Genomic DNA, 27,073 nt, shown 5'->3' on the forward strand with positions numbered 1-27,073 from the left:
TAGGTGTCACGCCTGTGATGTCAGTATGATGCTTTTCTATTATGTGTTACTGGTGCTTTAGCTTTTTTTTTTTTTTTAATGCATTTTGAAGCTAATCTTGATTTTAGAAGTCTGGAAAAGTTTGAAAGAGAATTGATTTTTTACTTTTACTCCTTGCCTAATATTTAAATTAGTATCTCATAAAATTACTTCCTTTGTAAACTTTTTCCTCTTTTTCATAACAATTTTTACCTTTCTTTTTTATTTAAAAGCATTTTACAGTACAGCAGTCTTGCTTCCTGGGTTTTAATTGAGAGAAACTCATTAATTTCTGTTAGTAAAAATGTAGCTTTTCATAGTGAACCTTCTTGAATCCTCAGAAGAGGATTATGAGTTATTTCTTTATGCTGCATATTGAGATTACAAACTACAGCCAAAGCATGGAAACTTTGTGATTACTTTCACAGAGCTGACTTGTTTTAGGGCCTTTTCTAGGGTCTGTAGAACCTCTGTGATTTACTACATAAAAGCATTTTGCATGTTTTTTATTCTTTTTCTGTTATCCTTAATCCATTTTTATAATTAAAAAAAATAAATAAATAAACCAAACATAGCCAGCTTTATTCAGAAAAGAAAGGTGTTTACAGTTTTAATGGCTGCTTAATCCAATGAGATTTCAGATTCTTCTCTACCTTACTACTTATCAGTGAAACAATTTAAAATAATTTATTTATGTAGCCTTTATATTTTCATTGAGATGTTAATAAATATTTCCATGCATGTTTAATGGAAGCAAAGCAGAATAATGATAAACAAATGAATAAAATTAATTCTGGAGTCCTGTTTCCTCACTATATAAAGCAGGAGAGAATTGTTCTAATAGACCTGACATATGAATGAACACAAAATGCTGTGACTTCAAGATTAAAGATCTCTTTCCACCTGAAAATTAGCCACAGATAGTCAGCAACAGAAATCTCATAGATGGAGGAGTTTTTTCCAGATAGACACTGAATGTTTGCTTTTAAAGCCTCTTCTTATATATACCCCACCAACCTGACTGCCTCCTTCCATAAGTAGTTTTTCCCTCTCATTAAAGCTGAAGTGAAACAAAGCATCTGTATTGCAAGATTGCAATGTCACCTGGCCAGTTTTCCGACTGATGATTTAGGCAAAGGAATCCAGTGATAAAATGGCAGAACCAGGATCATTGGGCCTCACAGTCATTTTTCTTCCCCAACACAGCTGGACTTTGAGCTGAAAGGCTGAGAGCATTTCAAGAGTTGCTGCCAAGTCCCCGTCTCAGTCAATATGCTCACTTTAACAAAGACTCTTATGCTCCTGTGCTCTGGAAAATGTTATTAAAAGTCATAGTCTTGCCAAAGCCCAAATGCTAAACACCTTTACATGATGAAGCATTGCTCTGATTATTCAAGTAGATGGGAAAGAGCAGTTACATTGAAAAGAGTAGAATAATAAATGTAGCAATTTATCACCATTTTTTTCTCATCCTGGCTCCCCCACTCCCTGAACTTTGCTCTCACCAGTTTTGGAGGAGATAGTAGGATAGTGATGCTGAATGCTGAGGAATTGCACGTGCTCAGTCTCAGCCTTGTCTTGTCCAACAGGACATCATCTACTTGTTTGGTTTCTTCCATCTCCCTGTTTTCTGGGTCCCTCATTAACTCTATTAACTTAATCTTACTGCCCAACGAACTGTTATAATCTCATCCCACTCATATGCAGATGGTGTCTGATCCACAGAGAAGCTAAATACCCTATTCAATGTGATTCAGATGACCCAGAATTCAGCTGGGATTCCCAAATCTAGCCTATGAATGTTCTTGCCTGGATAAGTTTAAGGGCAAAATTTGCCACTAAAAACTGAATTATTGTATTACCATTGCCTAGATACCTGGTAAATATTTTCTGAAATAGAAAAATTGGACTCTGTGTTTTAATTCCTAAAATAATTTAATAGTATCTACACCTTTCCATGTCCTCAATTTCCCATTACTCAAAAGCATTATTTTTTGTTTCAAAAGCAAATATATCCAACCTCAGTCTTCTCCAGCACATATGTTTGTGCACTTGCTTTTCTTGCCAATTTGAGTAAGTTCCAAGGGTGCTATGTTTTGCCCTGCAGCTGATGTTCAGTTTAATCAGACATACTTTCTTTAATCCATGACATCTCACCTTAAACACTGACCTCCCATGCAAAGTCAGCAAATGTCTACTGACAGTTTGAGGATACCATATGTCCTGAATACCCTTCATGCAATAATATCCTCAAACACTTCAGAGAAGCTGAGCATTTCATGAGTATCCTGGTAACTTCTAAACCAAGTTGAAATATTCTGTGCCTTCAACACACCAGTTTAATGTTTACTTCAGAAAATAATTGTGCCATTTTCCATTTTCTCTGCTGTCTGAGGCACTCTGTCAGTGAAGACAGGGAAAGCGAAAGATTTCCATGCTCACATAGTAGCTCGATTCCTCCATAGACATATTGTGTGATTTCTTGTAATGTAAAAGAGAATCAGCTGATATGTCAGTCATCTGTATCTTTCTTTCAAATAGAGGAGGTATGTAACAATAAGTAACAGCATGACAATGCAAAACTGGAGTCAAATATATAATAAAAGCACACCTGCGTAGCTCCTACACATTTTTGCATGACCATCACAATGACATATGGATACTGAAAAAAGGCATAAATATACATACATAAAAAAATATAATTCCATTAAAAAGTATAAGTCCTCTTGTTCTCTTCCATTCATTTCCCAATGCAGACATTGACCCATGCTCCTATGTGTGAGTCTTTCCATTTACTAGGTGTTAGGTTAGACATGTGCCCAATGCACTCTGAGGGCTAGGGGAAATTCTTTGCAGTGATCTCAGCAGCACCTGCTAATCTATTTGTGCTGTGTGTCAGAAGACTGTTATGCAACACTAGGATTTGCACACTTGGGACTTTAGTCATAAAATAGAACTTTTAGGGCTAACACCCATTAGTGTGATTAATGAGAACTAGGGCCTGGGAGAAGAGGTTGAATGGCTGTGAGACTGAATGAATCAATTGGGGAGTCATTAATAAGACAAAATTAAATTGGCTGAAACAGAATAACATTGGGGATGACAAGTTTACTTATAGCTATGCAGGGAGGCAATTCTTACTGCTCACCCAGCACTTCCTGCTTCCATTAATTCCTCAGCCAAACTTTTGCTACTTTATTCACACACACACATACTCACACATTTCTAACACATATTAATTCATTTATTTGTAATATTTTCACTGATTTGTCAGAAAAATATATATATATTAAAAGTTTAAAAAATGGACATATAATGCCTGTGGTATTCAGTGTCAAACACAATGGGAAGTTGCGCCTAATTTTGATTTACGATAAACTTCTCTCACTTAATTCCTCTTCTGATTACTTTAAATTCCTTCCTAATTTTTATGAGGACACCATGAGTTCAGTGCAAATGGTGGATTAAAAATGTTCCACACCAAACTGTCATTCTTTTATCAAGTAGTTGGAGACAATTTTCCTACCAGGTGTCCATTTGAAGTACATTTTCCCAGTACTGTTTATTAAATGATCATTGCTCATGTTCATACTTTAATAGTTCTTTTTTGTCAACCGTTCAGTGCAGTAGCATTGAAATTTTGCATTTGTATCCTATTTCAAAAATGAAAGAAAATTGTGAGAGGAAGTTGTGAATCAACTACACTCTCCCATAGTATGATATTAAGCCATAAGATTTTAGTGCCTTTAGAGTTAAAATATAAGCTAGCACTTCCAACTGTACAACCTGAAATTTAACTGAGTTTTTCATTCTTTGTAGGAGCAACTCATAGAAACATTAATTATTCTTCAAAGAAAATTACATTTTCATTTAAAATTGTCTTGCTATTGCTGTGGTTTACTTCCTTCCATAGGAGTTAATGGTGGTTTATAACATCTTGGATTTTTTCCTTTTTTCCCTTTTTTTTTTTTTTAAGGACAGTTTTTGCGCTGCTTATTAAATCACATGAAATTCAGGCACTTCAGAAAATTGTTAATGCCCTTGACCTCTTACTGCAGTGAGTGCATTTTGCAGTGGAAGTGCAGCTGATAGCAATTTATGTCATGACCATAATAATATATGGTGTTGAATCAGATTTTTCAAGAAAGCCACAGATGATTAAAAATGCTATTAATCTGAGAAATGATAATGACTTTGGCAAATAAATAGAAACTGAACACAAAAAATGTAATTATTAACAAGCTTCAGTAAGTAAATCTGGGTTTGTAATTTCAAGGACAGTTCTTCTAAGAGGCAATGGTTGTACATACAGGTTTTGCCAAGATACCTGTAGTTTTATTCTTTGAGAGAGTAGTATCTGTCAGAGTTCAAGTCGTTGTGAATTCTGATTTGCATAGAGTCGGGGACCTTAATGTGAGGATAAAGGGCTTCAGTTAAATTGCTGGGGACGTATGTCAAAGAGGACTATGCAGATCATCTGTGAAAGATGTTTCCGTCTGCTGCATTATTTATAATGAAAATGAAATGCAGAAGATTCTCCTCTTACTCCTTACATGTACACTAGCAAGACTTCTTCAACATCAGTGGATCCTCACCTCTGTTCAAGGCTAGAAATTTGGCCTTGATTTCTGAAACATCAGTAACTAAAGACTTGATTTTATTTTTTTTCCCCAGTATAAAATCTTACTTTAACTGGTGATGCCTTATTCTGTGCTTTATTTTTTCCAGAACGATTCAATGTATATCTTATGCCTACACCAAATTTAGATATCTATGGGGAATGTACAATGCAGATCACCCATGAAAACATCTATCTCTGGGACATCCACAATGCCAAGGTCAAGCTGGTCATGTGGCCTCTGAGCTCTTTGAGGAGATACGGACGTGACTCAACATGGTTCACATTTGAGTCTGGAAGGTAAGAGCTAAGGAGAAGCAGCAAGAAGAAAAAATAAGCAGTGATTTTTGAGAAGCAGCCTGATAAATTAGATTAGCCTCTCATTATAAAGAAAGACAGAATACATGCTCTCTCCATAGACTTCTGTTTGTTGAATATTACTTTTCACTATATTAAACGCAGTGTTCGAAATAAGCATTAATATCTTATATTTAAAATATGTTTAAGCTTCCTCTGACTTTTATTTAACTGTGGTTGAATTGTCATTCTTAAAGTTTATGAGTCTCACTGTGCTTAAACACTAGTGTGGTATAATTTGACTACTTTTGATGTAGAAGAAATTAATTCTGGATCATGGAACAGGCTCATCACACAGTATGAATGGAATAACTTTCGTTAATGGTAGATATTACTCTTTTTGGATGTTCCTGATGACTGATTGCCACCCTAGAGTATAATTGCAAGCAGGAGTACAGAGAACATTGTGAACCCATAAAAAGGCTAGCTCTTTTTTCTGCCTGCAGTTTTAATCCTCATTGCCATTTCCATCCTCAGATCAGTTTTAAATGTCCGTGGAGCTCTGTTTTGCCTCCCTTTCATATCTTTTTTAAGAATTTCATATATTACCATTAGGTCCACTGCCTTTTCTGTGTTTCTGCGCAGAAATAATTCTGCATTTATCTCTGTCTTCAGTGATGTTTCATCTTGTTTTTTATGGTTCTAGACTTTTCTAAGTTTGTCATACTCCCTTATGCAGAGCCTGAATTTTCTGAGTCAGTCTGTGAAATTACAGGTGTCTCTACACTCTTGGGTTAGCCACACTGCCTTGTTAAAAATCTTCATATGCATTTCGATGTGTACTTATTCAATATCATTAACAAATATTCACAAAAGTACAGTTGGTGATCACAAACAAAAGTATGGATCATATGGACCCTACAGCCTAAGGAGGTAATGACCAAAATCCTTCTGCAGTTTCTTATAGATGGGAGCTACCACTTAACTTGTAACTTTTTATATCCAGACGGATGCTACCAGAGCATTTTAGTGCTCTGCTACTTTTCTGTGATGACTTCACCATTAAAAATCATTAAGACATCATTACTTTTTTTAATTTAGTATTGTTTTACTAAAAATTAGCAACGGCTGACCCATTACAATTTCATTTCAATGGTTAAGCTGTGGGGCTCATTCAATATACAATTGTAGCAAGAATAATTTGCTAAATCATTCCTTCCCCTAGGCCTCAAACTATCTCATGTGAAACTAGTTCAAGCAGCATACCTGTGCAATACCAGAAAGCAAATAAAATGCCAAAAACAATGCCTGAAACCCACCATATTATTCTGGGGAAAACCAAGCAAGCAAGCAAGCAAGCAAAGAAACAAAAACCTTAAGATTTAGCTTTATCCCATTCTTTGTGAATATCCCCCTCATCTGACTCTTTGGCTGAATTTGTATTTGAATTTGTATTTGCAATTTGAATTTGTATTTGTATTTTATTAAAGGGGAAAGGGTTATTTTTGCATAAAAAGGTAATGATTGAGGGCTTACTAATGTTTGCTTATTTGGAGTAATATATCTGTGAGTAGACCCACTTCTTGTAATTGATTCTGAAGGAAACTATCTTTGGACATGGGAATTGTCGTTAACTAAAATTAAGCTGTTAAAATTAATTCAGATTAATCACTTGAAGTTGATTTCTTATTCATGTCTCAAAATGTAGGTGTGTCATTCTCTACAGTGTTTTAATTATGAAAAATGTCAGTATATATCATAGTGAAATTCTTTTTTTTTACAGGATAGTTTCTTTCTGTACTGCTCTATTTTTATCTATGGCACAGCAGTACTAACTATGCATAGTGATTGTATATATTCAACTAAAATGTGATTTTATCTCTCTGCTTTCCCAAGCCTCCTACAGTATTTTAATTCCATACTAGTATCTAAATATCGTCTTCCCCTACAATCTATGGACCATGTAACCTGATGAAAAGTGGATTGTTTTCCTGTGTTTTATTGTTATGAGCTAGCTCTGCCTTTATCTGTCATGCTTTATTGTCTTTGATCTAATTCCTCCCTTTTGCTTGCTTGGGAGTGCTTTATCCATGTGATTTGGAAATGCATAAAGGCTAGATTTAGACTGGCAAAAAAATGTAGAGGTAAAAAATAGGGCTAGAGAAAAGATATTATCTTCAGTAACGTCTGAAGACTACATAGGGCAACACTAATGCTCATCTTAAAATCTGTTGTTAATTTGTTTGAGGTTTTATTTTTATTTTTTAATCAGCATCTTTCTTTCTGAACATAATTTTCATTGTCCCTTGATCTGCTAGTACCTTACTACAGTAAACTTGTGATGTATGCTGTCTTATCAGAAGTGAAGCACTCATCCATGTTTTATGAGAATGTTATGCAGTAAAAGTGTTGTTGCTTTAATTTTTCCCTAAGGCTTAAATATTAAATGTAGACAATTGCTTTAAAGGAAATATTTTTAAATAGGTTCTTATTTTTTGCTGAGTTTTAACAGCTATGCGGTATATGTGTATGAGGTTTACATGAGCATTAAGAGCTCAGTTTTATGTGTTTGTTATCCATCCTCAGTTTTGGTATTGCTTTGTTTAAGAAAATAAATCCGTTCCATTAAAATAAATAGAACATATTCACAAGGAGATACTATGGTAAATAAATGGATCAAAATTAAGCTTTCAGACAATTAAATTTATCTTTTAATAAATATATTGCTTTGCATTTAAATGGAATATGGACTCAGATATATAAAACTAAACTGTTCACTTGGTTAATGAAACGTAATAACTACTCGATTTGGAGGATGTCTAAAATACGGGAGGAATGAACACAGATTCTCTTAAACTGCCAGATTTTTCTGTTTAGTTTTGCACTGAATTAGAGTTTGTAAATATGGATCTTCACACTACCTATGAAGTTAGACCCATCCTTATTTTTCATTATTCAGTGAACCAATGGAATTAAATATTTCTTGCACAGTGATTTACTTAATTTGTGTTCTTCCCTATCCAAACTCTGCTGAGATTTGGGGGAAGCACAGTTTTGTGTGATTTAGTTCCATGCTGGATGGAGAGATTCTCATAATTTGAAGTATCTGATTAGGGTTAATCCCATGCAATCTATCCATCAATCAGAAAATAGTAATTCATAACTCCATTAGACACTTCAATAGCTTTGTAGTGATTAACACTGTGTATCTAACACTGTGAATGGATCCACAGTAGTTCAAAGCACCTAAGGTAGGAGCCTAGCATTTACTTTTCCAAGAACTAGGCTTTCCACCTGACCAGATTTGGATTTGCTTGGGAAATTCTAATGTTGAATCATCAATGAGTCAACAGGATTTCCTTAATTTCTGAACAGGTATAATGTGTTCAGACACCTCATTCTCATTATTTTGGGTATTGGATATGTTGGAGCCACTGTGCATAAGAATGCAGTTGATCTGCACAGGTGCACTTATTTCTCTTCAGACTTTTGGAACTGCTACTCCACACACATGGGCATTAGTCCCTGACTCTCTCTGCGCTTAGGCCCCTGAAATGGGAAGTGTGCTCCTTACGGAACTGCCTGCCTAACTGTCCAGATGAAAGTACTGTAAATTTGCACTGGATTTCAATAATTACGTGCAATCCAAGAAACATGACAGAAAAGTAGTAAAACAGGTACAGATTAAATATTTTATAGCCCAGATCAGGTGTGAAGACACTGCTTTCAGACTCCTGCTGAAGTTACAGGATGTAAACCGAACAATCCATAACAAAGGCCTTAAGCATTGTTTAAACTTCACTCTCTGGAAACTGCAGAAGGCAGTTGTCCAAGCTTTTCTTTTAGAAAAACAAGCTGGCTGGGGCACATTTTAGGAGCATAAGAGGAGACTTCAATTCAGAATTGAGACACTGAGAAAAATAAACACATGTGGACTCTTAATTCCTTTTGAAATGTTCTTTCTTTTGCTTCGCTGCAATTCTACCATTTACATTAAACAATATTTTCTATGTATGGAAGCTGTCTGGTCAAGTCTGTTAAGTGCTGGCCAGAAGTATCCAAAAAAATAAGCCAAAGTCAAGCTGAAGTAAAGTTAAACACGGTGAGAAAATACAATGAGGACATGAGGCTGTGGAAGCCCCAGCCAATCTTTGTCAAATACTTTAAGTTTCCAGCTGAGTAAAGAGGTGGAGGAAGTAGGTTTGTTCTTGGAGTTTTGAGACCAGAATGAGCCACAAATCCATGATACACTCCTTCTGTTTTATTCAAGTATTTCCAAGTTAATTCACACTGTGCATTCAGAGACACCCATTGAACCACACTAAACTCTTCCTCTTTATTGCCCTTTGATTTTGTTGTTTTTGTTTTTTTTTTTCTTCATCAGAGAAAATGTAATGAAATGTGGTATTCTCTGTCACTTCTAAGATCTGGAATCTGTTTCTTTGGTTGAGAAATATTAAGTTCAAGCATTGCAGAGTGGTGACATGAGAATTTGTCAGATTTTTTTTTTCCATTTATGTGACCCAAGACTGACATACTCATTTTCTCAGTGGTAGATACACAGATGCCAGGGTTATCTGAAGCAGAAAGTTCAGTGTTTGCTTCAGGCACTACATCTGACTGAAATCTTTCATTTGTCTGTCAGTCCTCTGTGGTGGTTTTTGGTGTTAATGTGAAATGTATTAGTCAATTAACCCTTAAAGTTAAGTTACAGGAAACATCCTCTTTTTCTCTTATGTTGGGAGAGGCCCCTTATGTATGTGCCTCCTGAGACAGTTGTTCTGGGACTTCATACACTGATGTACATATTAACTCAGGTCTATACCTCCCTGAAGAAATTCCTTCAATTCCTGATTGCTGGTGGTTTATCTAAATTGTGGATTAAATTTGTCATAGGTTTATAATAGAATCATGTATTATAAATAATTCTAAATATCGTGGTAAATCATAAGCTTGTCATACAATTTGTAAGTTGCTTTGAGTTGGGAAGCAGTATGAGTACTCAAGTGCAGCTGCAATAAGTAGATTTATCCTTTCACGTAAACATTAGCTTAGAGCTCTCAGTATCCCACACTTCATAGTTAAGCTTGTTAGGATCTTTTTCTTCCTTTACACCTTGTAATATTTTCAGAAAGCCTATTTACCCATTAGGTGAATTTTCTGTGTTTTTGTTTTATCTGTTTTCTTACTGCCTCTTCATTTCTTTCTCATATTCTTTCCCCAGGCAGTATGTATTGCTAAAATCTGAAAATAACTTTAAAAAAGAAACAGAAAACTCTTGTATGTATCATCCCCTTGTTTTTTTCAGTAATCACATAGCTCTAATTTTAGGAAAAGTGGCATTTTTACCACTGAAGAGGTTTAATTAGTTCCTAGTATTTAGCAGTGCCAAGGTTATACTGTAATATGTTGTAACTGTAGTTCCATTCCTACCTTTTTTCCATTCCAACTTCATTCCAGCTCTCAGCTTGCCTTCTGCCAAATTCTTGCTCTGGAATAAGTTCCATGTTAGTCATCTGATTCACTTAAACCCTATTTAAAGGAAGTTATATGTTTAACTCATCTACAGGCCTCTTATTCTGGTTTTGATCATGGTACCTAATTGAAGAACTCTTTTACTAGCAGAAACTAATATAGCTCATTGAAGAAGTGATTTATAAGGTTCCAAGGCTCCTCTCAGGCTGCTCTAGCATTGGTAAGCCAGAGCAAGTTCCACCAAAACTCACATAACAAATTCTCCACAGTATAATGAATATGGCAGAGAGAAGAAGGGATTATATACAACCTGCTTTATCCTAAATTTTTATTGTACCTTCTAAAGTGTTATGCTTTTTTTTAGTCCCTCTTTTGAAAATTCAGCTATGATATACACACCTACAAAAGATTTTCTCCAACTGACAAAGAATGCCTGAGACATTCCACTTTGCTGTGAAAGCTCTAATTTTGATGAGAAGAACAATGGCATCTCAAAAAAGGCAATATATTGAAAGAATAACGTTACCTTTGTTAAGCTGTAATTTTCTCACAAATAGATTGAGAAGTCAGTGACTCCTAGGACAGAGCAGCAGCCTGCACAGGTGAAGTTATGTAGCATAGTAATGAACAAATTTATAAATACTAAATCAATAGGAATGAGCACATCACTAATTCAATAATTCACCATTGTCTAACCAGTAAATTTCCTTATTCATTTGTACTGAATGAAAGATATGCAGTTAGAAAAACAGTCACCCAAAATTCATCCAGTTAACACAAAAGACATACAGCTCAGAAGGAAAGCCATAATCTCTGTGATATCTATAGAAGTGGCTCATATTTGCTTATTTTACAACCCAGAGGGCACAGCTTGAGTTTTCAGCTGATCACTAGTTATCCAATATCATTGGTATAATTCAAATGTTACAAAGATTTTTAATGAAATTGCTAAGAATTATATTGTGCTTGCCTAATGTATTAATAGACAGCATGTTATGTTCCTTCTGATGATCCTGAGATAACAAGAACTGTGCCTTTCAATTGAAGTGCAGAATTTGCCTTCTCCCTTCATAACATGGTTTATGTCATAATCAAAATAGGGCTTATTTTAAAATATTTTGAGACCAGCCACCATTTTGCTTTCAGATGGCTTTACATCCACACTTGAACCCAGATTTGTTATTTACTTGCCATATTCTAATTGTCCCTTTTTTACACATACACTCTGCTGTATGCATGCATTGCTGGATTAATATTCCTGATGCTGAATATGACTAATGAAGTTATTGATGTGTAATGTATGAGCAGAGAAGAAGCACATGCAATAATTCATACACTCTTAATCACATTAGGACTCACTTATTGTTTCAACTCTACATTTTAACCTTTGAATTCCACAGTGAACAATACCAATAATTAATCACATATGGCAGTTCCGAATAACTTGAGATGCCCCAGCAGCAGGTCCTTTTCTCTCCAAGAGTCATAATAACATTTAACTGTCTACCTCAGGAGGACTGAAATATCTCAGATTTGAAAAGTAAAACAATAAAAAAGCCCCATTAAAAAAAAAAAAAAATCAACAGCAAAACTCAGAAACTCATACATACAAAGTAATAAAATTCATAATGTTCTTCATTTTTTATGTAGATACCATTTACAATAAGAGCCAGAGTGTCTATTTTAGCATTTAAATACTGTTACATCTCTCCCTCAGCAAGTCTATTTGCATGAGCTAATTAAAAATGCTGAAACTGGGCACCTAATTATCTATACAGAAAGTAGACAAGTGTTAAACACTTCACAAAGGGCAGTCCAGAAGGCCACATTTTGCACAGGGAACCATCTAGCCAGCAAGAATGCTAAGCACAAATAAATCCTCCTTTTCTCCAAAGCTTATGAATGTAGTATCATCAATTGAGGAGGAGATTTGAAATATCCTCTATGCTGCGGCTGTGTACTGTACAAACATAGAAGGAAGTAATCAAAATGCAAAGGCTGGAATTTGCACAACAAAAGAGCCTTTTTGATGAATATGTAGGAACCTGTGCAAACCCATGCTTGCACATACACACAGAGAGCACTGGAGAAGCATAAAGGATCACAGTTTTAAACATTTTTGGGCTTCATTTGTTGTCAGAAACTGTGGTTCCTCTGCTTCAGCTGGCATATAAATTTATTCTCAAGGTCATATTAGTGTCTGAACAGTTGTCTCTTTTATGTCACATGTGAAAAACTGCAATGGAAATTTTATTTTTCTCTCAGTCTTGGGACTTGATTATACTGGAATCAAGTTGAGTATCGCATGACTGCCGGTCACTACTCATGAGCTGAGAAAGCTACTTTACCAGGCTGGTCTTGGAAGGTTTGACAAGTATCTGCCCAATTCCCCCTGTTCTTTCAGATAGTGTTAATTCATTGTTCTCACATATAAACAACTCACTTATAAAATGCTTATTGGCATCTTTTTTGTTAACTTTACTAAGATATAGCTTTTCTAGAGAATGAGAGAACCCAGCAACTTCTTTGCTTCAAAAAGAGGTCAATAGAGTTGTTTTGGCCTTTACTGTCATTCACAGATGTATAGCAGTTCCAGAAATACTTCTGTATTCTAGATATAGTAATAGTGTGAGAGCAGAAACTCGAGTGTGGAAATTTCCATGGTGATTCTTTTTTTCAGTAGCTGTATTCTGGCTCTTCATTAGGAAGCTGAATGCCATTACCAACAGAGATTTATATATATGTCTATTGCATATACACATTTCCGAACATACTTACATATGTGATCTCAGTGCACCCATGACTGTGTTAGACTATGTGAGTAACTGTGGAGGTTACTAACTTTTAAGGGTTTTTTTTCTATTGCTGTTTTTTTACTTTTTTTTTTTCAAAAATCAATCAATAATCATTAAGGTAATGAATATTTTCATCCATTAATTAATTAAGTTCATTAATGATGTCATTAATTAGAAAAAACAAATTCTGCTCTTCTGTAAAAATCTGTAGGTAAACAAATAATATTGGAAGTAAATGTATGGGGAGTTCACATTCATTTGCTTTTTGTGTTAAAATGTGGGGGTTTTTTTAATTTTATGTCCATAGAAACCAGAGAATACCTAGGATATCTTGGTTCAAACCATTAAAACATGCTAAAAAATTCTGATATACACTATTCACCACTTCTCAACAGCTGCAGTCTTAATGAAATCCAAATTACTTTTTTGGACATTTGCCACTAAGACAAATACACATGCACGTGAATATATTTAAAGACACATAATATAAAATGTGTTCTTCCAAAAATAGGTATATAACTAAATAGGAGGACCTGAAAGAACTATTAAATTGAGCATTTGTAATTCCTCTCATTTTTTAGATAGCCGTGATAAATGCTGATTGAATGTAAATCCATGTGCTAAATTTCAGGTTTTGTTTTCACAAAGTACTTTGCTAAGGAGAAAACAAGCCTAATAATTGAAAACCATGTCACAGTCCTCCTAGTATTATCATACATTATGCCCCCCTCAAGTCTTTTACTGCAACTAAGTGTCCTCTCACTCTAATTTAAATTAACTAAAGAACTATCAAAATATTGTCACACAGGGGAGATGGAGAGCACTTCATAGGCAGTGTCTGTTCAATAGCATTCTGGAAGTGTCAGGCTATTTTTGAGGTGTGCTTGACTGGTCCCACAGGCTCCTTTAATCTTCCACTTATTTATAAGGTACTGAAGGAAGGTTTGTCCCTTACCCCCTGTTAGAGGAAATGCTATTAGCTACTGTGTCCCTCCTAATAGTACTTCTTTGCTATCACAGTAAGTTATTACTATTATTGCACTATTAATAATGCTGTACTCTGTGGTGTGTGATTTATTTCTGCTGTGAGTAGTCATTTGTCACATATTTTCTAAAAAGCTTCCATCTTATTAGAAAGAGGGGAGGGAGAGCGTCTAATGGAATGCCTCAATCTCAGCTGCTCTAAACATCATTTGATCTTTCTGACTTTTTGGAATAAAACTCAGTACAGTGCTATAATTCACCGAGATGTTTCATCTACTTGATTATCCTGTCAGTGGCCGAAAAGTCAAGTATAACATTGTACTTGCATGGCTTGCTTGAACCAGTGCAGCAAAGCAGATTTTCACATTTTTTTACTACTTTTTTTTAATTCTCTGTCCAGCTTGAAAAATATCCTTCCTTTAAAATGACGCTTTAAATGATCCCTGATACACTTTTTGAAAACAATATTTTGGGATGAATGACAGGAGAGATTTTATTTTCCTGAAATGTGTGCTATCGTGGCTGAAATTTCATCGAGTTGGCTATAAAAGTAAATAAAAATTATCATCATTTATTGAAAAACTGCATTTATTAGTGCCGTATTTGAAAACAAAAAAATTGAAACTGTCTGACCGTAAGTATAATTTACTGTCAGAATGGGATTGAAGGACAAAAAGTTTTATAGTCTAGGGAAAACACTGAAGTTCTTTCAGATGATGACTGAGGTTGCCAAACCTTTATTTAATGAACGATCAGGTTGGATCATCTATATTTCTGGTGACTTACTTATCTAAGAGTACTGTCACTGCCACCAGAGAATAAAGAGTGACAGCAGTGATGCAAACCAACACTGGTCTGGAAAGGACCAGAGTATGAGTGTGCTAAGGCTGTTTTGCACACACATTGGACAGCAAGTGGACCAGCTTGCTGGGACTAAAAGAAACTCAGGGGGTTGGTGAAAATAGGAAGGAGGGTTTGGGGAGGCAGGCACAGAATGGGCTAAGCACATGGAATAGGAGGAGATAGGAATGTTGTGATGAAATACATGAGCTGGTAAGGCAGAAATAGATAGGGAGCGACATCTGCATAAAAGCAAAAGGTAGCTGGTTTTCTGATGGAACACTGTAGCAGCTTTTGAAATATATGTAGCATTTTAGGAACAACTTCTAATCAGAAAGCATGGAAGATCTGAGCAAAAAGTAGCGAGAAGTTGGCCAGTATAAGTGCTAGTCATTGGCAGATGTTGACAACTCCATCTCCACTATTTCATTTCACAGGTACTTTACCTTTTTATGGGAGGCTTCTCTAAGCCCCATTGGACCAATTTCTCAGAGAGAGAAAAAAAAAAAAAAAAAAAGAAAAATCAGTATGATTAGCTCTCAGCCTTAGAAGCTCAGATGAAATGGAGGGCAGCCAAGAAAAAAGTGTTCCGTGCATGTGGAAGTAGTGTCAAATAGCTGATAAAAAGGACCATCCGAGAAATTAGAGCAGAAATAGTAATACACAGAAATAGAAATGTATATTAGCATTTATCTTGAGACTAATATTCTCTCTATGATATGAAAGATACCTACAATATGAATGTTCCAGAGTGACAAAATGGGGAAATACTTCAAAAGCCTTTTTAAATGTTACCTAGTAGAATACTTAAAATGGTTTTAATGGCATACATGAAATAGCCACAAACATGCCCAAGCTATTATGTGTAAATGCCAGGGAAGGCATGGTCATCTTTTGCTGCATAAGAACCATGAAAATCCATTATATATCATTCTGCACATAAGGGATTTGTACGCTTTCTCTTCTGCCACCTATAGGGCTTCCCTTTTTGGATAGCTGTATATAAATGTTTGGTGTAGCGAGTAGGTATTGCATTTATAGTTCATGGATTTTTTAAACATGGCATACAGAATCATGGACAGAAGGGACTGACACATTCCTGTCTTCATAGTACTTTCCTGGCTGTTATAAATTTATTATAAAAATATTACTAAGGCAGTGTAGAACAGCAGAAGCCTGAACTCTGAAATATTGAACTAGACTAGTAAGCTCAAGTGTAAAAGTAGCTTGTTAGTGTTTTTTCACAGCAAAGAACAATTGCTTTTTTCATTTTGCTTTCTAACAATGCCGCAAGTTCCCTGGGAAGAGAGCTGTGCTTAAAAATTTAATGCATTAGAGAAGATGTATTTCATACTTCTAGATTCTACTATCCCAAATTTGTTTTTCAGTCTTTGTTTTTTCCCTCTTCTGATGGACTTGTCAAGGTGCATTTCCTGTCAATTACTAGCATCTCGTGCTATGCAGAAAACTGGTCTGAAGGAATATTTGCCTGAAATAGATGGTGGCACATGCACACAATGGCCACAGTTCTTGCCATCCTTACTTAAACCTTTTTGTTTTAAACAAAATCCTCACTATAGATAACATAAAAGATGCCTTTATCCAGTACAGCATCAGTAGTTTCACACAGGACTCACAGTATATATTCAACTAAGAGAACCTAATCAGCATAACTGATTGCTGTTAATCAGAGGTGGAAATATACATTTGTCAAAACATCAGAAAATGGCTAGCCATTGCATCCCATGAGGTTTTGAAAAGAAGATATGATATGAGATATGGGATATTACAAGAAAATATGCAGGGATCCCAAGTGTGTAACCATAATCTGAACACTGCTTTCTGCTTATTTTTTATCATTTTGTATACTTTTCCTGTCCTTTTTCTGCATGATTTGATATGCAATTCTTTGTGATGATTTCCTTTTGCAGGACTCAATTTATTTGTTTCTTGGTTTTACACTTCTTTTATCCACTTGAACCTTTTCCTACCCACTTAATTGTGTAATTGAAAGGAGTGTCTTTTTTTATGTAACAAAATTTTACAAAAAAAAATTTTGAGGGTTCTCAGGAACTTATCAAGCTGCTACTTACCTGAACATAAACTACAGTTGATTTTAGCTATCAGGCTAATGACGAATCCTGACAGAGAGTTTTTCCAGTGATGGAAGCACTAACACAAGGATATCATATACACAATCAAAGTTGGAGTTAGAGATGCCAGGTGAATACAGTGCGACTTGTTTGATCCATAACAGAATTGCTACTGTTTGCAATTGAGAAAACAGGGAAAATCTGTCTACTTCACTCCTACCTGCCTTATGGCAAAGAGGAAAAGTTAAAGCAAGTGGGAGGGAAGTCATGTTTCCTCTCTAAATTAAATACCGTATGTAGAAAATTGGTAGAAGTTCAATTAATGCTTTATACTCGTGGTGGGGGCTGTACATTTTCTGTAATTATTTTTTGATGTTATGTTATTATTGCACATCCAGTTTACCACCAAAGGCATTATTTGGCTGCTTTTGTCTGTATACATGTCTAGTTAAAGTTTAGACCAGAAACGTGGCCTTCAGCTAAGACTTCTTACTGTCAACAGCTGAGAAATATAGCTTTTTTTTTTTTAAACAAATCCCTGACTTGTCTCATCCCTGGTGCTTTCGCCTGTCCCAGGGGTTGCTGCTGTGGCAGGCTACTCCCAAACTGGAGCTGACAACCTGCCAGGTTTGAGATTAGTGTTGATGAATCCTTGGATATTTTTAACATATGTTAATTACTCAATAGTGTACATACATATCATGGTGAGTGTCTCTGGATAACCCTGTGTGCCCATAATATTTGCATATGACTTTCTGAGAATTCCTCTGTGGCCACAATGGTCAAAGCAGTAGCTCTCATACCTTGATGATGGAGAGAGTGACATTGAAAGAAGACAGCAGTGCTTAAATCCCCATCATGATAAAATCATAGTATACTGAAAGTTTCAGAGTGGCTGACCATAAATGCTTTAAGTGGTGAGAACCATTATTGATGGTGCATTTAAAAGGGGAGGGGACAAGGGGACACTTAAAATGCCTTATTTTGAAGTAGTCGAAAAACATAGAGCATAGAGTGCTTAGAGTGTTCCCTTCGTCATTTCTTCGCACTTCGTGTGTCCCACTTTTAAAATGAGAGAATGCGGCATTCATTTTGAATAAACTGGGAAAACTGATGTTTTGAATACACATTATAATTAAATGACTAATTTGCCTTTTTTTTTTCCTGGTTCTATGTATGGTTCTAAACCTGGCTCTATATCAGTTCCTTAATAATTTTTACTTCTATTGACTTGATATTATTTATCCATCAAAAATGTTAATTGTATTAGTTCATTCTTGTTCAGCCCTCCAGAATTTTTCCCACCTCTCCTTTGATCAAAATGCAAAACTATCTGTCAAAATGCAAAATATGTTTCCTATGCTTGCTGTCAAAGCAAAAAGGAGATCAATGACAGAAACACAGTATCTGTCTGCATCATGGCAAGTACAGTGTGTTTCCAATAGCATTCAATACATAGATGATAGATTAATGAGGCATTATAGGACATATATTCTTGTAGATCATTTCAAATGTGGTCCTGTGTTAAATTCTTAATATCATATTTGTTGGTATGTGCAAAAAGAAAACCTGGGGGTTTTTTACCTCTTTTTAGTTTAACTTTTAGGTTGAGCATAATCAATTGCTCCAAATATTGTTGGCACTTATTGGTGTCCAATGTCATAACTTCTAAGCACCCCAAGTTCATCAAAGATGAAGTATAATAAACAAATATACCTATGCAAATTCTTTCCTTGTCTGTTACTATGCTAACATCTGTTAATTGGTAGTTGCCTCCTTCTTCCAAAACTCGTCACTTCCTGAGAGAGGATCAAGTAAGTTCAGAATTGTGTCACAATGTGTTCAGAATCAATTCAGACCCTAGCAAGTGTCATCTAAGAGAATTTCCATCCTTGACATGCTGGGCAAGGAGTAGTCCCGAACATAACAGTGACTTTAGGGCTCCAAAAGGAAAAAAAGAAAATGGAGATCCCAGGCCTCTAAGTTTTATTGCTTCTGTTGTAGCAGGTAGTGATGCACTGCCACAGGGCTCCTGTATTATTACACTATTGTTTATTTTAACCAGTAATGGCCTTATTTGAATTTTATATCAAACATTTTTTGAACTTGTCCAAGTCAATGGTATTCACGTAGATTAATGCTGCTTCACCTGTGTTCTGCTAAAGACACTGAGAGGAACTGAGTAATATTGTTATGGGATGTTTGTCTTCATAGAGGAATAATAGCTCTTAGCAGGGTGGCAGAAGTCCTGTAGCAAACATCTGTACTTGAATATGATCCCAGCTTCCAGGACTTGGAACTTATATGCCTCTCATTCAAAAGTGAGATGAAAAATAATAACCAAACCATGATGAATGAAAAGATCTGATAAAAAAAAAAAAAATTAGCTGTTTGTAGTCTTTGCAATCTCTTTATTTTTCTCAGGCCAATGTTTTTCATTCGTCTGTTTGTTGTACAGCCAACCATAACTGCTGCTTCTGTGATAAGGTGATAATAGTAATATATGAGTTCTTGGTATGTCTTTCATGGATCTGGTAAGAATAGATACTCATCCAAGACACTGTTAAATAGTATTTCATCATTATCAACAAGACCTGAGCTTTACAGTCTAGAAGAACTAATTATCTAATAGTATTTTCATGTTTGTTCTGTTATTTAAACTGTCAAAAATGCAAATGTCATGTGTATTTAAAAACATGTCAACAACTGGGTTTATTATCCTCTTTTTGTTTTTAATTTTTTTTTTTTTAAGACAGTGTTAAGGGGTCAAAAGTCTCCATAAAGTGAGGGGTTTTGCACATACATATGCATTAATTACCTACACTGATTTGCATGTGTAACCTAGAATCTTTCTTACTTAGAAGTGATTAAGCACAAACATCACAGTTCAGTCTTCCCCGTCAAAATGTCTAGGTCATGTTTAATGAAACTAGTCTATAAGCAGGAAGAGACAAAAAACGTAGTTATAGCCATAGTAAAGTATTTGGGATTCAAATTTTTAGACTCCAGAATATCGCTTATTTTATTGACTATAGTTTAGTTTCTAGGGTCTAGGAAATAGAAAACAGCCTCTGCACAACATGTTTACCATTATGTATGGATATATTTCATAATTACATGTCAATCTCCACATTCTACCTTTTATACATGACTTCAATAACATCAACTTTTCTGCTTTTGTACTGTAACTAGCATTGAGAATTATTTGCTATCTTTAACTCTTCAGCACTAGTTACATTTATTCTGATATATCAAAGTAATTAGTATAAATAAGAACATTTTAATGAGGATAGAAAGCTTGGTAGCAACAAAACAAAAGTGGGCTGAAACAAGTCCCAAACAGAGTCTTCCTTGTTATCAAAAATGAACCTTGGGAAAAAAACCTAAAATACAGTTTTTTCCACTGTGTCTTATGATAGACAGTGATAAACCCCATGAAAATTAATTAGAGAATTACAGTACTAGTGGACAATCATTGATATAGTCCAGAGAAAGACACAGCCTGCTTTCTGCCCTTCCATTAAGCAAAAAGTATAAAGCATCAGACATGCAGGAATGGGTTAGTGTCTCTGACACACCCCACCAGTTTAGATGTGCTATCACAGAGGGCAGCACAGAGACAGTGATTGTAGAGGCAGCACAGGCAATGAGAAGAAAAAATATCCCAAGTGGCATAATTACCACTAGTACTGTACAGAAATCTCTCACATCTGACAAAACAAATAACATGTTTTCATGAGAAAATTTTGTTTATATTATATTATACCACTTAAAAGTCATTTGGTTTAGGCAGAAAAAGAAATCATCTTATCATGAAAAAACACTATTCATGCACAGAAAGTCTCCCTTTTAGAGGGAAAATTTGTAGAGTAATGCATCTCTGTTCGGAAAGACTAGCAATGTATTAATCAGATTAGCACATACGATTTTTGTTACATTGACTGCATATACTATCTTAAAAAGATGTGCAACTTGGAAAGTATTAAGGTCCTCTTGGAAGTATTGGAGAAGGACTGCTGAATTCTTCTGAGTGATGGAATCCCAGCTACCTGGGAGCAAATCATCACTAATTTCCACTCCCATCTCTGAACATTTTCCTTCTCAAAATTACAAAATATTGCCATAAATGATCTCAGTAGGAAAGCTGCTTTGATGGCATGAGAGATCCTTTAGTTCTTTTAGTTGAAAATGCTGAGGATGGCTCAAGAAATACAAGATCTGACCTTGAACAAATCTTCAGGACTAAGCTCCATGATGAAGTTACTGGGCCATATCAGAGATGTGGTAATACTCCATGTTCCCTGTATTAGCTCAAGCCAAATTGAAGGAGATTCCACATGAAAGAAAGCAAATTTAAGATTAAACACTGCTATCTATATCTCATGAGCATGTGCAAGAACGGTGGAAAGTTACCCACTTCAGGTGAAGTGTAATAACATCACGATAAATTGTTATGGAGGAATGTCTATAGCCAACAATTAGTAGATATCATGCATAATTACTTTTTTGTATTGTATATTCTTGCCAATAAATAACTGTCAGTAAGGGTGGGGCAGGCAGGTGCCTAATATATCAGATAATTTTCATTATTTGCTTCTCAGATCATAAAATTTCCAGGATACCCATTTGACACTCCAGATAAAACTCTGAAATGCTGACGGCAAAGCATAGAAATCTAACTCATTATTCACATAAGGAATGAGTAACAGGCCACGCTCAGAGTCTGTGTCTCCTTGTGCTGGATGTTGCCCTTTATATTGTTGCTGTGCTTCATGTTGACAATCTTCATTTCCCTTTCACAGGACATTTTCCCCACTTTCACCAACCTTGTGCCAACTTTAGGTCTTCCTAAGGATGTCTGCTGTAGAAGTTCTATACCTAAATTAATTACACATTGTGTGCACTTCCCATTAGTTGTCTTCTCTCTGCTTCACTCATAGAGCTTTCTTAGGTCCCATACATATCCTATTTATGTAGTTATCTTTTTTCTTATTGATTCCCCCACCAAATGTATCCCTTTTTTGCCTGCCTTATTGTAAGTTAGGAATCTTATCAACATTTTCTTATTTCTTCCTCTGTTTTCCTATCCCTTCAACATCTAAGTTGACTTACAATTTTATAAAAACATACATAGTTTATTTTTCAGTTGTTTTGATAACTATTCCTAGGTATAAAGGGAGCTTTTTATCTAAATATGCCCCTGCCACAAAGAGTTTATTTGCTTTCCTTGGTTTTTTTCATTTTCTCAGAGAAGAACAACTTTGGGAAGAAGCAAGCTAGCATGTGTTGAAGGCTGGAATGAGCAAAGAATTTGGATCCTCAGGGGAACTTTGCATTCATTTTATAGTGAGGTCTACTGGTTAGCTAGCCTGTCTTTATGCTGTATGTAACGTTCTTGCAAAGAACAAACAGGATTTCTGTCAAAATGGCTTAGCTGCAGTTGAGATAACAAACAAGGAAAGAACAAAAGTTAGATATCCGCAAGAGAGATACTGTTTGTGTGTCTCCACTGATAATCTAATTAAATTGGAGTCAAAATTGCTAGTTTCCACCACTTTTTAGAAAATCAAAGCTGTAGCAACACAAGAAATAAGTGTCTCAGTTCACAGTTAAATATTGCATACCAATTAGGGTTTTTTTGTGACTGACAGCCACAGCTTCAAGGCTTTAAAGAATGGCTATCTTTTATTTACTACTCGTCTTGTGACAGTAACAGATCTGGTCCCATATATGACATCTGACCACCTTCTTCATACAGGAAGTAAGCACTAGCTAACTTCATTCCTGGGCCTTGAAGTGTCTGAGTAAACAGCTTCACTGTTTAAAGGAAATAATTTTTCTCAAATGAGGTGTGGACTATGTAATAGTAATTACATCCAGTTTGGTACTGGTAACTTTTAGCACTTTGATTACTAGACAATAGCTATTCATGATCTGTTCTCATTTAAAAATTTGAAGTCCATTTTTATTTAAAGAACTAGAAGTGCTAAACTAGGGTAGTAGTTATTTATTATCTATTAGTTATTAAAACCTGTAGTTGTTAATAATAATTAGCTATTAATAGTAAACATTTTAGTGATGTTTTTTCAATGCCTGTTGGAGGATGTTGACTTTTTTTTTAGTTATTTGTATGTAGTTTTATATACTTTTGAGTATATAAATCAGCCATTATTTCTTTAATGCTAAATTGTTCATGGGTAAAAAGAAATCTTTCAAATCCAATAAAAAATTAGATTTAGATATATGAAGAATTAAACATTTTCTAGTTAAATTGTCATTTATCCTTTACTTTAAAACAAGGACTTATAGCAAGTAATCTTTCTGAGCATCTCAGTTTTCAGATAAACTTTGTTATTGTGAAAATGCATTTTACCCTTAACCAAAATAGTGAAATGAAGCTCAGATGTCAACTTCTTGTCCTCTCATGCAGTTGCTGAATATTGCACTGTTAAACTTTTAAATATTTCAACCATGACATGAGAGCATGAACCTCTATTTGGAAAAAAATATCATTTGTAAATGGTGGTCAAGTCAAGTCAACAAAGTTTCCTTTTTTAATGTAATTCTAACAGGTTATTATATAGTATTGATTCTGCTCTAAAAGACTGAAGTTACTGTAGTGAGCAGAAGCGGTGGGAAACCACTGTGTGAATTTGGGAAATGTTGAAAAAAATCTGACAATACAGGTGGGAAAATCTATTTGGTTTGAACAGAAGCCTTACCTCTGAGTAAAAGAAAGAACTTTCACTGTTGATCTCTGAATCCAGTTTGTCCTGGGCCACAAGCTTAGTTCTCAGCTTGTCCCTATTCCTTCCCCCCAGCTCTTGAGACAGATATACTAACAATGATGGTTGTGAAAAGCTATGGCAGTATTTTAAGAAGTAGAAAATTTACCATGATTTAGAACACTGTTTACTGGTTTTGCTATCTGTCCAGTTATATATTTCTGTAATACTACAGAAAAAAATGCACTTTCCTATTTCAGTCAAAGTACTTCATACATTTTAATGTATTGAATCCTTAAATATCCTAAAGCATAGGTTAATGACATCCCTGTTTTAAAGTTGGAAAACACAGAAATAGACAAGCTAACATCAGCATTTTTCAAGCATCCGCAGACAGTTAAGTCTCTCATCAAAAAATTGACTATAGAAAATCAGTGAAATTTTTTGACAGTGAAGGTCATACTGAGTTGGTAGAGCTGCAGTGCATAACTGTGGCAGTTTCAGGAAAAGAAGAGGCCCACACCTTTGTCCTGCCTTTTCTCTACAGCGATCCTATGACGTGTAAAAGTTATGAAGATGTTATTAAATTGGCAACTGAACAACTATGTGTGCTTTGGACATAGAGAAATGTGAATTTACCCACAGTTATTTCATTTTCATTTGTAATAAAGCAAAAATTAAGAAGGCTAAACCTGAAAATGTAGCTTTAAATGGACAGTTATCTGGCATCTAGAAGAGGCTATAGAGAAAATAGTTTATTTGTTCTGTTGACTATGTTTTGTCTATAAATAGAACAAGTCAGGAAGTGTCTTTCAACTCATGGGCTTGTCCATTCCTGTTGGCCAGATAAGTAAAGGTCCTCTGTTTTTTTGGCAAAACTCTTAAGCTTAGAAGAGCACACTTACCCCTTTCCCTGCGCCCATCTCCATCATGCTTAGGAGTGCTTCTATTTTATTTTGTGTTTCCTTGTTCTAGAAAGACTGAATCTAACCCTAAAACATGCCACTGATCTTGGTGTGGTAACTAGAATAGAATAGAACAGAAAATAGAAAAGGCTAGACTAGACTAGACTAGACTGGAGTAGACTAGACTGGAATAGACCACCTAAACTCAGATTTTCATCTGAGTAAAGCAATAACGTCCTGAGGAGCTGAACAGGAAAACTTCACTATGGCAAAGAGATTCATCTCCTTGGGAGGCAGATTACTAATAACAAGTTTAGCTGGAAAAAAGAAAGTCTTATTCTAACAGTTTTTGCTTTTACAGAGCTCAGACTAGCCAGGTACTGACTGCTTCATTCCTGGGGCCTTTAAGTCCTGTTAAGCTTCAAAGCGAGTTAGTGGAATTCATCACTTTAAAAAATTATGCCCATAATTCTCCTCCTCCTCCAGTTTTGAGCAGCTGTGTGCATATCATCCATCGTTAGTCAGGGAAGCCCACAATCTGGACATGGGGAGGCTGCCATCAATGGCTTTCCAATGCTGGCATGACATGTCCACCACAGTCACCCCTTACAGTTGGGAAACAGAGCCCCACGGTGCTGTCCTGTGTGGTGGGTGAGGTGCCGGCGCAGTGTCATAGCCCAATCCCCTGCCTCCACCCAGGGCTCATGCAAGCAGTACAGACCCTTGTCTGATCGGCAGTGGTGGTGGTGGTTTTGCTTGGTTCAAACAAGCAGCTTAACTCCTGAATCTTAATCATGCCCCATTGCCTGCTTCCTTGTTTTTATCCCTGTAGGATTTTTCATCCTCTGAAACCAACAAAAAGATCATATTTTGCTTCAGTTTCTGAAAACCCGTCATTTTTCCAGACTTTCCATTTCACGGTATTTGAATTTTATTAAGATCTCTTTACACAAAAGCAGAGTACCAGCTATATGATGCCCTGAGGGATCCAAAAGGCTGTTGCCATAATGTCGCAAAACTCTGGAGATATATTATTTCTACTAGAAGCTCTTTGGAGGATTGTGGCTAAGGGTATAAAATATCTTAAATGTTTACAGCAGGGATCTTGATCTCTGTTGGAGTTTAATACAAAAGGGTTTTTTTTTTAATCTGTTAATTGACACATCACATTATTACTGATCAAATAATACCTGTCTACAAAATGGATTGTATTTTCTTTACATCTTGGGATGGAGAAGACTATTTTTATTCCAGAATTATAGATATTATCCATATGGATAATATCGTGAATTATCTGTTCTTAAGACCATGACTTTCAACACCTCAGATGATCATTGCTAAGTATTTTCACCAGGTATTTTCCAGAAGCACCTCTATTTTATCTGTTTCTGCCTCCAATACATCCTGTTCTTCCCAAACACAGCCATGCATAAGTTCTTTACAGGAGGGTCACAAAAGCATGTCTCCTCCAGTGAACAGACAAAGGTTTTGTAAGTGTTAATAAGGTTTTATTTTCAGTGGTCAGCCTTGAATTCAAAAGCAACTGCTGAACTTTCAGTAGTCTCTTATATAGCACAATAGTCCTGTTCAGATGAGTTCTGAAATAAAATTTTGTAGGAAGCTGTATTCTAACTTGACAAAAACATAAGTCTCATGAAAAAAATTATTCCATTTTCAAAAAGCTGTAATATAATTGTGTGTTTGTGTGTGTGCATGTAATATAACAAGAGAGATATTTAAGTGATTATTTAATTAAAACAATCTGTATGTTCATCTGATGGGAATATATTTTGTAAAATTTAATGTATGAATAATCATACAGAATCTGGGATGCAAATTCTAAAGATATTGATATTTAAAAACCTGTTAGAATGTTAGACTATTCAGGACACATTTTTCTGAAATGCTTTGTAATTCTGTATGCCTCGGGCTTTCTGGGGCCATGCTGAAGGCTCTGGGATATTAAAAAAATTAGATGACCTTAAAAATAATGTAAGCAAACAAAACATAAAAGGAATCTGGTATTTTAAGACAAATCGAAATCTTTCTATTGTTGAAGGATTTTATGCATCAGTGACTCGAGTCAACAATTTTCTATCACAGATAACTGAAAATCTTTACAGGAAGTATCAGACCAAATAAAAAGGATTTTTTAATCCCATTTCTAAAATTGCAAGAAGTCTATAAAAATACAGAAATCAGACACTGATAATACAATGGAACTACTAATATGAATATGTTGAATTGCACCACTGTTTAACACCATATATATCCTCAAAGTAACTGCCATTCAGTAATCTAACATTGTTGTCTAGTCCCATTT

General features: G+C 35.4%; 1 protein-coding gene across 1 annotated transcript in view; it reads left to right on the top strand.

Moving 5' to 3' along the window:
• DOK6 (docking protein 6) overlaps window positions 1-27,073 on the top strand; it is a 269,698-nt gene that overhangs the window by 163,386 nt on the left and 79,239 nt on the right. Inside the window, exon 5 of the mRNA XM_074822826.1 lies at window positions 4,747-4,936. Within this exon, the coding sequence (XP_074678927.1) occupies window positions 4,747-4,936 (190 nt within the window). The remainder of the gene's footprint in view (window positions 1-4,746; window positions 4,937-27,073) is intronic.

This window comes from Strix aluco, chromosome 1 (genome assembly GCF_031877795.1).
Source record: "Strix aluco isolate bStrAlu1 chromosome 1, bStrAlu1.hap1, whole genome shotgun sequence".
Classification (NCBI taxonomy): domain Eukaryota; kingdom Metazoa; phylum Chordata; class Aves; order Strigiformes; family Strigidae; genus Strix; species Strix aluco.